The sequence below is a fragment of the Armigeres subalbatus genome, chromosome 1 (genome assembly GCF_024139115.2).
Source record: "Armigeres subalbatus isolate Guangzhou_Male chromosome 1, GZ_Asu_2, whole genome shotgun sequence".
NCBI lineage: Eukaryota > Metazoa > Arthropoda > Insecta > Diptera > Culicidae > Armigeres > Armigeres subalbatus.
The window spans coordinates 64,110,097-64,122,804 of record NC_085139.1 but is presented as its reverse complement, the minus strand read 5'-3'; the positions used below and the strand labels follow the sequence as shown (position 1 = coordinate 64,122,804).

The 12,708-nt window shown below is 39.8% G+C and overlaps 2 protein-coding genes across 6 annotated transcripts in view; one reads left to right on the top strand and one right to left on the bottom strand.

Annotated features, from left to right (window-relative positions):
• The window catches only part of LOC134226463 (ankyrin repeat and fibronectin type-III domain-containing protein 1), a 668,421-nt gene that overhangs the window by 490,584 nt on the left and 165,129 nt on the right, over positions 1 to 12,708 (top strand). The gene's annotated exons all lie outside the window — the stretch shown is intronic.
• Positions 3,620 to 4,825, bottom strand: LOC134208225 (uncharacterized). Its single transcript, XM_062684283.1, has 4 exons — positions 4,672 to 4,825; positions 4,072 to 4,601; positions 3,820 to 4,009; positions 3,620 to 3,766 (listed from the first exon to the last, which is right to left on the bottom strand). Exons 1-4 carry the CDS (start codon positions 4,724 to 4,726, stop codon positions 3,747 to 3,749), a joined length of 795 nt encoding a protein of 264 aa, XP_062540267.1. The 5' UTR covers positions 4,727 to 4,825; the 3' UTR covers positions 3,620 to 3,746.

Here is a 12,708-nt window from a genome sequence, read left to right as displayed (position 1 = left end):
CTCCGAATTCCGGAAGGAATTCTCTTCGAATTACGGAAGGAATTCTCTTCGAATGACGGGAAAAAATCTCTGATTTTAGTAAGGAACCTTCTCCGAATTCTGAAAGATATTTTCTCCGAATTCCGGAAGATATTATCTCCGAAATCTTTTGCTTTCCGAAAGAATTCTCTCCGAATTCCGGAAGGAACTCTCTCCGAATTCCGGAAGGAATTCTCTCCAAATTCCGGAAGGAATTCTCTCCTAATTCCGGAAGGAATTCTCTCCGAATTCCGAAAGGAATTCTCTTCGTATTCCAGAAGGAATTCTCTTCGTATTTCGGAAGGAATTCTCTCCGAATTCCAGAAGGAATTTTCTCCGAATTCCGGAAGGGAAGGAATTCTCTCCGAATTCCGGATGGAAAGGAATTCTCTCGGAATTCCGGAAAGAATTCCCTCCAAATTTCGGAAGGAATTCTCTCCGAATTCCGGAAGGAGTTCTTCCCGAATTCCGGAAGGAATTCTCCTCGAATTGCGGAAGAAATTCTCTCCGAATTCCGGAAGGAATTTTTTTCGGATTCTGGAAGGAAATCTCTCCAAATTTCAGATGAAATTCTCTCCGAATTTCGGAAGGGATTCATTTCGGATTTCGGAAGGAATTCTTCCCGAATTGCAAAAGGAACTCTCTCTGTATTCCGGAAGAAATTCTCTCGAGTTCCGGAAGAAACTCTCTCCGAATTCCGGAAGGAATTCTTCCCAAATTGCGGATGGAATTCTCTCCTTATTCTGAAAGGAATTCTCTTAGAACTCCGAAAGGAATTCTCTCCAAAAAGCTGGAATGAATTCTGTCCGAATGAAGGAAGGAATTCTCACCGAAATCTGGAAAGAATTCTGTCCGTATGCCGGAAGGAATTCTCTTCGAATTCCGGAAGGAATTTTCTCCGGAAGAGATTCTCTGCAAATTGCAGGAAAGGATTACTCCGAATTCCGAAAGGAATTCTCTCTAAATTGCGGTAGGAATTCTCTCCAAATTCCGGAAGGAATTCTCTCCGAATTCCGGAAGAAATCTCTCCAAAATCGGGGAAGAATTCTCTCCGAATTCCGGAAGGAATTCTCTCCAAATTTCAGAAGAAATTCTCTCCGAATTCCAGAAGGAATTCTCTCCGAATTCTGGAAGGATTTTTCTCTGAATTGCAGAAGGAATTCTCTCTGAATCAAGGAAGGATTTCTTTCCGAATTCCGGAAAGAATTCTCTTCGAATTACGGAGAAAAAAAATCTCTGATTCAAGTGAGGAACTCTCTCCGAATTCAGGAAGATATTTTCTCCGAATTCCGGAAGGATTTTTTTCTGAATTGCGGATTTTCTAAAATTGTTGGAGATCCCTCCCTCCTTAGGAAAGAGTGACTCCCATAAAAATAAAAAACACAATTTCTTCATAATTCGAAAATTATTCAATTGAAATTGGATTATATCTGTTTTTGAATAATTATTATGAAATGGCTAGACGAACCTCCCCGATCTCGCTCGTGATTTTTTCAGCCAGACAGATGGTCGGGCCAAATCGCACCAAGCGCCAACAAAAAATCACCCATTTTTCTATTCAAACTTTCGTTTACCAGATTTAATTGATTGCCAATCGTAGCGGACATCCATCAACCCTATAACTGAGGATATCCAACAACAAATGTACACATGAATTGATATGGAATGATTTTCGTTTTCCTTGTACGAACAAAATATCACAAAAAGCCGCTTGGTACGGTTTGGTTGAACCCCGACCAGATGTCAATCGTTAATTTGATTGCAGTTGATTGCAGCGTCGCACTCTAGATCGATTTCAATTCGAGCTGATGGCTTTCTTCGGAACTCATGACAACGTTTTCTTTTGACAATTTCTCAACTTTCCCCGTCAAATGCACCAACTTTTCATATATTTAAACACAGCAGAATCGATTGGTAAAAAATCTTGCGAATCGGTCATCCTGCCTCAAAGGAAATATAAACTCATTTTTTATATAGAGGTAAGTCTTCTTCCACATTGAAAATAAATAAGTTGATTTTGCTTCTATTACGCCTTAGTTTTATGTTTTAGAAAAACTATGCAGCTAGACGAATACTTTTTGAACCCAATGTATAATCCAATGAACTGTTAGTATGGCGATGAATGGACATCCTTATAGAAATAGATTTTTATTACTGCTCAAGACCGATAAGAAAACAAACAAATGCCTCAACATTATCATAAGTTCTGAACTACGTTCTAAATTCCGTCCCCAGAGGGTTAATGTTTCAAACAGGAAGGGTTGGTCCCGCGAAGTGCACCCCCACCATGAACAAAGAAGCTGTCAATCGTTCGTAAAGGCTGCTGGACCTTATCTCGCAGCAAAGCAAATATCACGTTTCTTAATAACCTGATCTTCGGAGAAAACGTCCACGTGGCTTCAACCATGAACATGGAGCCACATATCCAACATTGAAAGAAAGCTCTATTTTTAGACATTTTCTTTCTACCTTCCCCTCGGCATTAGGCGAATGCACTTTAGCCACTTCTACCATTGTGAGCCCAGTCGAATGCGATGTTTGCCGGAAAAGCCCTCCACTATCCACGTCTGCTGGCGCTGGTACCTACTCCTCATCGCAGGATTGAGGAAACGATAGTTCATTTTGAAGCCGAACCTCTGACAAAGAAGGCTAAAAGTGGAAGAAAGCGCATCTCCAGCGCGGGGCAACAAAAAAAATCTGTTTCGACACAAGTTTCCCAGTCGACATAAATCAGTTCCAGAGAAACAAGGCACCGGGGTCGCATTCCCGGGGAACACGCGAGGAAATTGGATTTATTTTGTTTTGAAGTGGGTAGTTTTTCCATCCACTGCAATGGCACGGCACTGCTAACCGGGTGATGACGGGCAAAGGAAAACTGATGAGTGAAGTTGTTTTACTATTTTGCGTTGTTTATTTTGCTAGTTTTGGGAAGCAGGAAGGCGAAATTAAAACTACCGTTCAGCAGAAAAATGTGTCTGTCAACATTGTAGTTTTGTTCTAGTTGGTAGCGGAAAGTGCTTCGAAAATAAAGTTTTTAGTACAACATAGGCGATGTAAGGAAGGCTTGTAGACTTTCTGTAGAATTTATTTATTTGAATTATTTCAGACACTTCTAATTATTTGAAAGTTAATAAAGTGAAAATTTAATCAACCTGTTCAACTTAGTTTCAAAACTATGTTTCTCGAAAACATGTTACAAAATAATATTTTACTATAGAAACACCATAATTGTTCTCTATAGTACATATGTAAGAGCGATCCAATCGTAATTCACACAGCAGGTACCAGCTCACAAAGCAAACGAAAAATAAAATAAAATGTTGCTGCTTTTCCTTTTTCCAAGTTGCTAATTTTGCTTCGTTTATTTTACCTCGTTCTTATTTCGGTAGCATTCTGATGTGATAAACGGTGATCCCTTTACATCAGATGAAGCAGTGATTGTAAAAATATAACAAGAATATTTTGTATTTAAACAAGAGGTTTATCAAATAACACTTACGTAAATAGAGAAATTTTTGAGACATTATTTGCTTTTGAAAGAAATTTGTTGGTGCCTTCGAGCTTCAATTGAGTTTCCCATAGCTCAATGATTGAAAATAAATACACTCATACATATATTTAAATACATTTAATAAATCTAAAATCTAAAAGTACATGGCATAACGAAACTTCACGTATGTCGCACTTTGTCCCATCAGCAACGAATCATTTCACCTCAGTGCTATCGATTAATACTTTTTAATACATGCTGAAAAGGCAGAATTAATTTATTACAATCAATAAAATTAACAAAACACCTACCATCGTGATCATGAAAATCCAATCGGGCTATCGTTGAAATCCAAGGCAGATGTCCGTCTGAGCTCAGTCTGGTATAAATGCCGGGGATCATCGACCCACATGATCGATTGATCGTTTTTTGACCAACTAGAAACGGAACCTTTTTGCCATTCTTCTCCAGCACGATCTGCATTTGTGAACCCAGCTCCGACTGAAATTAAAATCATCAAATTCAAACTTCCAAACTGTGTGACGCATCTCTTATTAACGTACTGCGCACTTATTAACACTGGGGTTTCGCGCGCACATGCAACAAACCAATAGTGCGCCATATTTCAGCTTTCTTGTTGGATTGTAGAACTCGTGGCACTTGCGCGAATCAACCAAATCCAGCTCCGTTCTGTGGTAGGTGCCCCCCGCGTCCCTTCCGATCAGGTGAACCTTTCCTTCCCGAATTGGCGGTGGCCGCGAGTATATGCAAGCCGGTTTGAAGTGCTTGTCAACCTGATTGGGATCTTCCGTCAGGAAAAGTATTGCCATATTATGATAGTAATATTCCGCTTGGTACCGATAATGGATGCTCATATTGTGAACGTGGAAATCCTTGGGGGCGCCCATGGCAGTCCCAAGTCGAACCACATCGGTGAACGCGCCATCCCGCTCCAGACAACGTGCTCCGGTCATAATCACGTTCTTGCCAAGGTAAGATCCCGCGCAGTCGAACTTGATTTCTCCGCTGGGCTGTGTCCAGCCGATCAGAGCCGTGTGCGACACTTCATGCTGCTGAAACCGTTGACCAATTCCTGTATCGAAGCAGAACAAGTGCTATTAGGCACATATGATGAACGGGTCTGAGAAATGTAAGTGACCGACCAAACCGGACCGTTTGTAAAATCCAAAGAAGCAGCACACTTCGTGCGGTCCCCATGTCGAGGTTAATGTTATTGGGCCGAAGGCAAACGGAAGACTACATCGTCCGAGCCTTGTAAAACGATGCGTGGAATTTATGCACATTTGCTGTTGGTCAGTTGATCGAACTGTAGTGGTAGAATCTTGATCTACCTGCACTAGAGCCACTGGATCTTATTTTTAAGGCGGAGAACAAAACGCATACCATCGTGTACTGCTGGTGATGACACCAACAGCTTAAGGTCCAGCATACCACTATCGAAGAGAGTCGCCGATTAAACTTGTTTCAGAACATATCCATGTTTGTTAACTAATGGATGTCAGCTTTACTACGTAATTGTTTTTACAGTTAGACATATTTAGCAGGCTTTTAATACTTTCTATGGTACAGTATAATGAAGAACAAATAATATCGCAATTGTTTCATTGGCTGTCAAATATTATGTCGCACTTATCAAATAAGAAGCTGGATTGATGTATCATTGAAATTCATATACTAAATTTTATCTGTAGCTCAAATCAATCGTAAGTAAAAGATTTCATTTTTAGTATGAACATATGTGGATGAATCGTAAAAGTTTTGCAAAAAATGTCCACCACAGCATATCGAATGAAACTCAAACAGTTGAATACAAAATTCACTACCCGTAAAATAGATGGGGACAACGAAGCGCGATTAGAAAAAGAAACGTACGAAAAACTATCTCTGTGGATCTACAAGTCCTCAAGGAATCAGACGCACTTTTCTGTGATTAGTTTCTTTAAATCATTTGAATTCAAAATCATATAAAGTTTTGTATACCTCTTGACTACTATTCTACTTAAGGCAACTCCTTCTTGTATTCAGAACAAACCGTACCATGCCCATATCAATTACATTCCAGAACAAAGATTTGGAGCTCAAATTGTTTTATTTCTTATTTTTATGTTTTTTTTAGCAGGGAGCACGCCGGATAGCATTAAAAACGATGCAAATTAACACAAAATTATCTGTTTTGCGAATGTTATGGATATATGTGCATTAATGGCTAATCATAAGGACGTTAGGTATTATGTACGTTACACATAATTCTGCCTTCTTCGTGTTATGGACTGTTTTTTGGGGTATATTATGCCTAACGTCCTGTGCGGCCTGATGCCATAGAAAAAGGACCGGCCGAATTCGTTAGGTAATTTTCGGAGACAAAATAGTACTTACGTGTCGTCCATAACTAATCAGCATGAGCATGGGCATGACCATGATTGACCGCCCACGGATGCTACTCCGTTATTGCCAGGTCAGCTGTAATAACACAGAGAACCAACAGATGAAGTTTGGGACTAACATCATCTTTAATGTATAAGAATTGGTGACCCTAATACTAGCAATACCAGCGCCGGCCCTGTCCAAAAGCATTGATAGCTTTGATAGAAGCCGACGAGTCATCTGCACTTCCACGAGAAATCACTGGAATGTTGGATAAATTGGGTAGAGAGTGTGGCAGGGTTCGTTTTGGTAAACGGTCTGTCGTATATAGCGTGTAGTTTGATTTAAAACAAAAACAATCGAACCAACGCTAATTATTTTAATTATCGACCGCACTACACAACTGGATGCGAACTAAATTTTCACACTCTGATTTATTCACCCGCACAATGCAGAACAAAATTTCGGAGACCGGCCGATCGTTTTGCTTTCCGCACGAAGCAAAACTAAATTTCAACAACCGGCCGATGCTATGCTTACTAGAGAAACACGACTGGACATGAAACAAAATTTTCACTCTCTCCGTGTCGTCCATAACTAATCAGGAGAAAAACTGGTTGTTTTTGTTTTGCAAACGTGTTGTACATCATGGCCTACTGACGCTCAATTCAAATTATGCATTGACGCGGTGCGTATGGCGACCCGCTCGGAAAGATCTTCTAGACTTCTACCGTGATATCTCTGAGACAAAAAGATGAGTCTCCTAGATATTTTTCTTCGATGTCTAGAACCTATCAGACCTCAAATCCGCCTCAAATGCAACAACCGTTTAAACCGGTGTCTACCTCAAATTTTAGACGAGTAGACCGATTGAACCGATAGAGATTTGACAGGTGTGGTCTCTTAGATTTCACCTTGATATCTTCTAGACTCGAATACCACGGGTCTTCTAGAATTCTCCTAGATGTGGGTACCATATTGCTTCTTCTTTTTCTTTTCTCTGTTGATATTTACATAAAAATCCATGAAACACAGCATTTTTAGGAAGATATAAAACATCTCTTCATTTTTGTATAGTGATAATTATGACAACAAAAAATATAAATTGGGAAAACTAACCACGGTACATAGTGGGTAATCGGATAGGAAAGAAACTGGACATGTGCATAATTCCACGGAATATCAACCCGGTCCTTATCGTCGGAGAATCGGTTTCTTTTCCTCGACGGCTGACTTGGTGTACCCATTCAACGATCAAAGTCCGTTCGAAGTGATACCGCCTGAGCAGTTCACTGCTGCGATTTCCTCTCCATCTTCGTTCTACTGCCGGTAAGCTTCGACCACGTGTCATCACTCATTGACGCCGCTACTGGCATGGGACAAAGCGAAAAACAGCAGATAGGTGACTAGATTCCCAATCCAAGTGACAGATACAAAGTGTTATACTTTTACATTCCTTCGACATCGATCAGTAGCTTGTCTCCCGGTTTCATGAAAGAGACGGTGCCCTTGGGTTAATTGTAGATGAACCTTGTGCTCTTGTCCTCGCCTTGGAAAAAAGGAGCAGGCAGAGGATCCTGTTATTGATGTCGGAGTGTCGTTCAGTTGTTCGGGTGTCCCCCATGGGACGGAGTGGCATGCGTATTCAGCGTCATCACGATGGGGTAACGTTGGAGGTTGTCTCATCCCAACGGAATCGACGTTTCAAAGTCGGTATCGTGCTCTCCACTACATAGTCGCTTCTGTCAATCCGTTGCAATGGGTGTTATCACCGGGGTTTTACGAATGGAATTACACTGAAACGTGCTGGCGTAGCTTCCAAATGCGTACCTCAAGTATCGTCCCAAGGGTTTTGTTTCCCTTGCCCTGGTTCATCACAACGAAGATCAGCTGCAAATCGAGATAAAGAAGAAAATTAGTCCAATTCGAGTCAAGTACGAGACACTGAAGACGGCCTTACTGTTGAGGTCAAAATACGTATCTGTCAAGTTACAATCAAGTTGTGGAATTAAATGTGATAGTACGAACAACAAAACGTTTTATTGCTGCATATTTAACTTGAAAAACAAAATGGAAAACTTCCAAAAATGTTCGAAGCGAATGATAGAAGTGAAAAAACATGGCAACCGCTGTGCACCGGTAGATACACACACAATTGTAAATAGCCGAATGTACCATTATACAGGCCCGAGTATAAATGAATCTTGACTAAGGTGGTTTGCGTCGTTTCGAGGTAGATTCATGTTCACTTTTAGACATCCTTCTATGCGAGGAGTCACGTGAAACGTATTGCCTGATTTTCTCAAAATTACACGCGGTACTTCAGGAATGGTATCGCCGCGCTTTCTGCACCCCGTTTACTTGATTCTTATGGGTGAATAGCATTGCGGTGAAGTTTTGTGCAAGTACCCATTAGGGAACATAACAACAGCCGCGCAGTCCATCGCACCGCATATTGCTTGACGACAAATAAATAAATTTGACAAAAATATCGATAGGATAGATATCGGACATGGATATTATGCATATTACATACTGCCAAACGAGAATTCAAATAACCTTAGATTCATGGTACACATTTCCCCTCTTCTCGAAGAAAAAAAAATAATCCTGTGCCTTCAAAATGTTTCACGGTTTAAAATTTGTTAAGAAGCAAAATTACTATTTTATTTCTGGGGAAGGGCCGTTCGGTCGAATGCCATTTGGCCGAATGCCACTAGGCCGAAAGTTGTTTGGCCGAATATACCATTTGGCCGAACAGGCCATTAGACCGAAAGTCATTTGGCCGAAATTGTCACTTGGCCGAAAGGTCATTTGGCCAAAAGGGTCATTTGACCGAAAGGGTCATTTGGCTAATAGGATCGTTTGGTCGAAAAGATCATTTGGAGGAATAAGACATTTGGCTGAAAAGGTAATTTGGCCGAACAGGTCATTTGACCAATAAACCATTTGACGTCTCACTTCTCAAAACGTATTTCCCACTTCTCACTGTGAAAAATTAGAAGCCTCTCTGCTCATTTCTCACTTCTCATAATCATAGTGAGAAGTGAGAAATTAGGGGTGAGCAATGAGACATCTTCACTCTCACTCCTCATTTCTCACTTCTCACTGTAAAAAGTGAGAAGTAAGAAATGAGGAGTGAGAAATGCGCGAAGTTAGTAGTGAGACGGCTCACTACCCACTTCGCACTACTAATATTTTACAGTGAGAAATGAAGAGTGAGAAGTGAGACGTCTCACTTCTCATTCACCATTTCTCACTTCTCACTGTAAAAAAAGACGTCTCACTACTCAACTCGCGCTTCTAAGTTTCCACAGCGAGAAGTGTGAAATGAATACTGAGAAGTGAGACGTCTCACTTCACGCTTCTCATTTCTCACTTCTCATTGTAAAAAGTAAGAAGTGCAAAGTGAGACGTCTTACTACTCACTTCGCGCTTCTCACTTTTTACAATTAGAAGTGAAAAATGAGGAGTATTGAGACGTCTCACTTCTCACTCAGCATTTCTCATTTTTCAAATGAAGATACCAATACCAAATGTCCTATTCGGTCAAATGTCCTATTCGGCCAAAAGTCGTATTCGGCCAAATATCCAATTCGTCCAAATGTCCTATTCGGCCAAATGTCCTATTCGGTCAAATGTCCTATTCGGCCAATTGTCTTATTCGGCCAAATGCCCCTCTCGGGCAAATGACCCTTTCGGCCATTTTGTTGGTTGGGGCTAGTGGCATTCGGCCAAATAGCTTTCGGTCGAATGGATTTCGGCCAAACGACCCTTTCCTTTGAATACTTTATGCACATACAAATTAATCCAAAATTTAAGTTGAAAATACTTACAGATGAAAACATTGTGTAAAATTTTCCTGAAAACTGTGATAGGTTCTTTTTTTTTAATTTCTTATGATTGTTATCAAAATTGTAACAATCTAAGAGCTCTTGGAATTCGTTGACCTGCTCCAGAATGATGCGATGAGTGATAATATGGTCCACACAGAATCTTCCGGCCTGTAATCAGGCATGCTGCCGCCGTAGAGTGGCATCTATCTTCTTCTACATTCAGGTTAGGATAGCTTTTCATTGAACTTTGAGAACGGTATACAGCAACCTAATGCCTCGTCAGTTATCGCATAAAGTTAGGTAAACTTTTTTTGGTACCATCACTAAGATACCCTGCATCCAATCAACAGGGAAAGTTGCGGTGTCCCGAAATTAACAATGTCTTAGTTGAGTGGATGTCGTAGGGCATCTCGGCTAATATGCGATCGACCCCAGGGACTTTTTATGCTTTTCGATTCGTTCGATTTCATGCTTTTGATGCTCAGCGGCGCCGTCAGTGGGTAGGACAAGTAGGACATGTCCTACGCATGAATGTTCCTGGGTGGGACAGTCAAGGCATTGTCCTACCCATGATTATGGTAATACCATATGATTGAGAGGTAGTTTTATTAGTTAAAATATTAGGTATCTGAGAGGTCTGATTTCAAGGTCTACAAAATATAAAGTAATTGAACATATGTAGTTTTGTGGAAATTGTCTGGCAAGATCTGCATGTATGTCAGCAAAAGAGGATATCATACTTAATCAGAGTTTAAACAATAACCATAAAGATTTCTGCGATCCTGATTGTTCTTCAAATCTCCAGGAATAACTGTAGAAAGATGTTTCAAGATTTTTCAGAGGCAAAAAGAGGTTGTAAAGATTTGAAAACGAGATTAGTTAAAAATCTACAAAATTGTCATCTGTTTATATTACAATTATAACACGTGTAAATGGATTTTATGGAGCGCCCGGGAAAAGTTTGTAGAAACTTGAAAGAATTCATTGAAATCTAAGATACACAAATATTTGCGCAAGACTTCTTCTTCTGACAACTTCTGAAAGTTAACAAAAGTCCAAGCAGTTAGTAATACTTGTTTAAAACCATTAAAGACATAAAAGACTTGAACACATAAAGGTGTCTACTCAGCGTTACGGATACGATCATTCCTGGATTGGCAGTGGGACAGAAACAAATTGAAGGACAAAAAGTCAAAGAAACAAGGGGAGGTGGGACAAAATTTCAATGAACAAAATTTGATAATCTTCAATATTACAAACATGAAGCAATGTTTTCAATAGTAATTTTGGAAACATGCTTCTAAAACAAAATCTTGCTCTTAACGTTTCTCATAGATTAAGTAGTCGTCCCTTTTGTCGAAAAAAGAGCGATTCTACACAGGGCTCTGGAATGTGTGGAGTACGTGATTTAATGTCTTTTAAATATCAAAGTATTTACAATGAAATATTTGCTCTTTTGCCAAGGTGACTTCCTATATTGTGTCGCCAGCACTAAATTGTATTCCGACTTCCGACGTTTTACTTCCGAACTTACTTCCGACATCATGAACGTCGGAACAAAATTTGAATTTGCTACCAGAACATTGACGGAAGAGCGTTCGGAAGTGTGGAAATCGACTTCCGAACTTCAATTTGGTGTCAGCGACGTTGTCAGCGACAAAAAAAGCTCAATTTTGTGACAGATAACACCGTGCAGTGCTGCATATTTATTTTATTTTTCCGTGTGAATCTCGTCGAAAGTGGGCCTTGCTGCCAGTTCATCAGCGTCATATAAACAGTTTTGGTCTAAATGCACAATACATTACCTACGGATAATCATGGAGATACAGAGGATGGCTCAGTCTCTTGTAGCAATGATTGTCACAGTCACATTGACTGTGATCAACGTCGTTTTAATTAAAGGAGCAACTACCAACTACGAAATAAAAAATCATGCTAATTGGAAATGCAACAATTTTTTTTTCGCAAATTATGTGAGGATTTTGTCCGAAAGCTCCTTAGGAGCCCTGACACTTGATATTTTAAATTGATTATATGTAAAATGTGCATAGATCCCTCATCATCTGAACTGTTTCCGTAATCGGCATTTTCCTTATTGGTACTACCCACGATTTGGAACGTAGAATGGCCACCGTAGATGTTTCTTTCAGCTCTAATATTAATACAAAATAATCATTAATAAAAACTCTTGTTTAAAATTAACTTTTGAAAACGATCCTTTATATTTATTATAACATTGCTCAGGAAAGAATGTTCAATTATGTTGCTAGGCATTTCTGCCATATCTGATGTATTAGATGCGAGATAAAATGGCATGTTGGCCGATCCAAACAGGTGCACCACCACAGCTGCACTGCACGAAGAAACATGTTAGATGCAGCTGAAAAAGGACAAAGAGATCATCATGGGGGATGAAACACGTTAGATCCACGTGAATAGAAATATTAAATAAGCATTTAGATTATTTTCAGTGTGGGATCGCATCCATAGTCACTACACAGAAAAAAATCCGTGGTAAAAATTACTATTTCGTAGACTAAAAATTACTATGAAAAATCAGTAAAATTAACCACGGTTTCGGAGAAATTTACCACTGTTTCAGTTCATGTGACAACATTCCGCAAGGACCACAATTAATTTTTACTGCGTGCATGGTAAAATTAAACGAATTTGTTAGCTGCTGAAAATCCTCGGTGCATATTTTTAAATAAACTCTCGATATACTAATTTAAACCGCAACATTTTTTGCGTAATGTCTTAGAAACTAGGTACAATGAAGCGCGAACATATTTTCCCCGGGTTTGCATTTTGCTTAAGTTGATACTTTTTTTTACCGATTCTAATACGTTGCGAGCACTTCTCGCGTTCAAAATATTTCAGCTATTTAATACTCACTGAGCACTTTTGCGTACAACACTCGCGCTCAAAACATTTTAGCGATTTCATTACGCACTGAGCACTTTTGCGAGTTCCACTCGT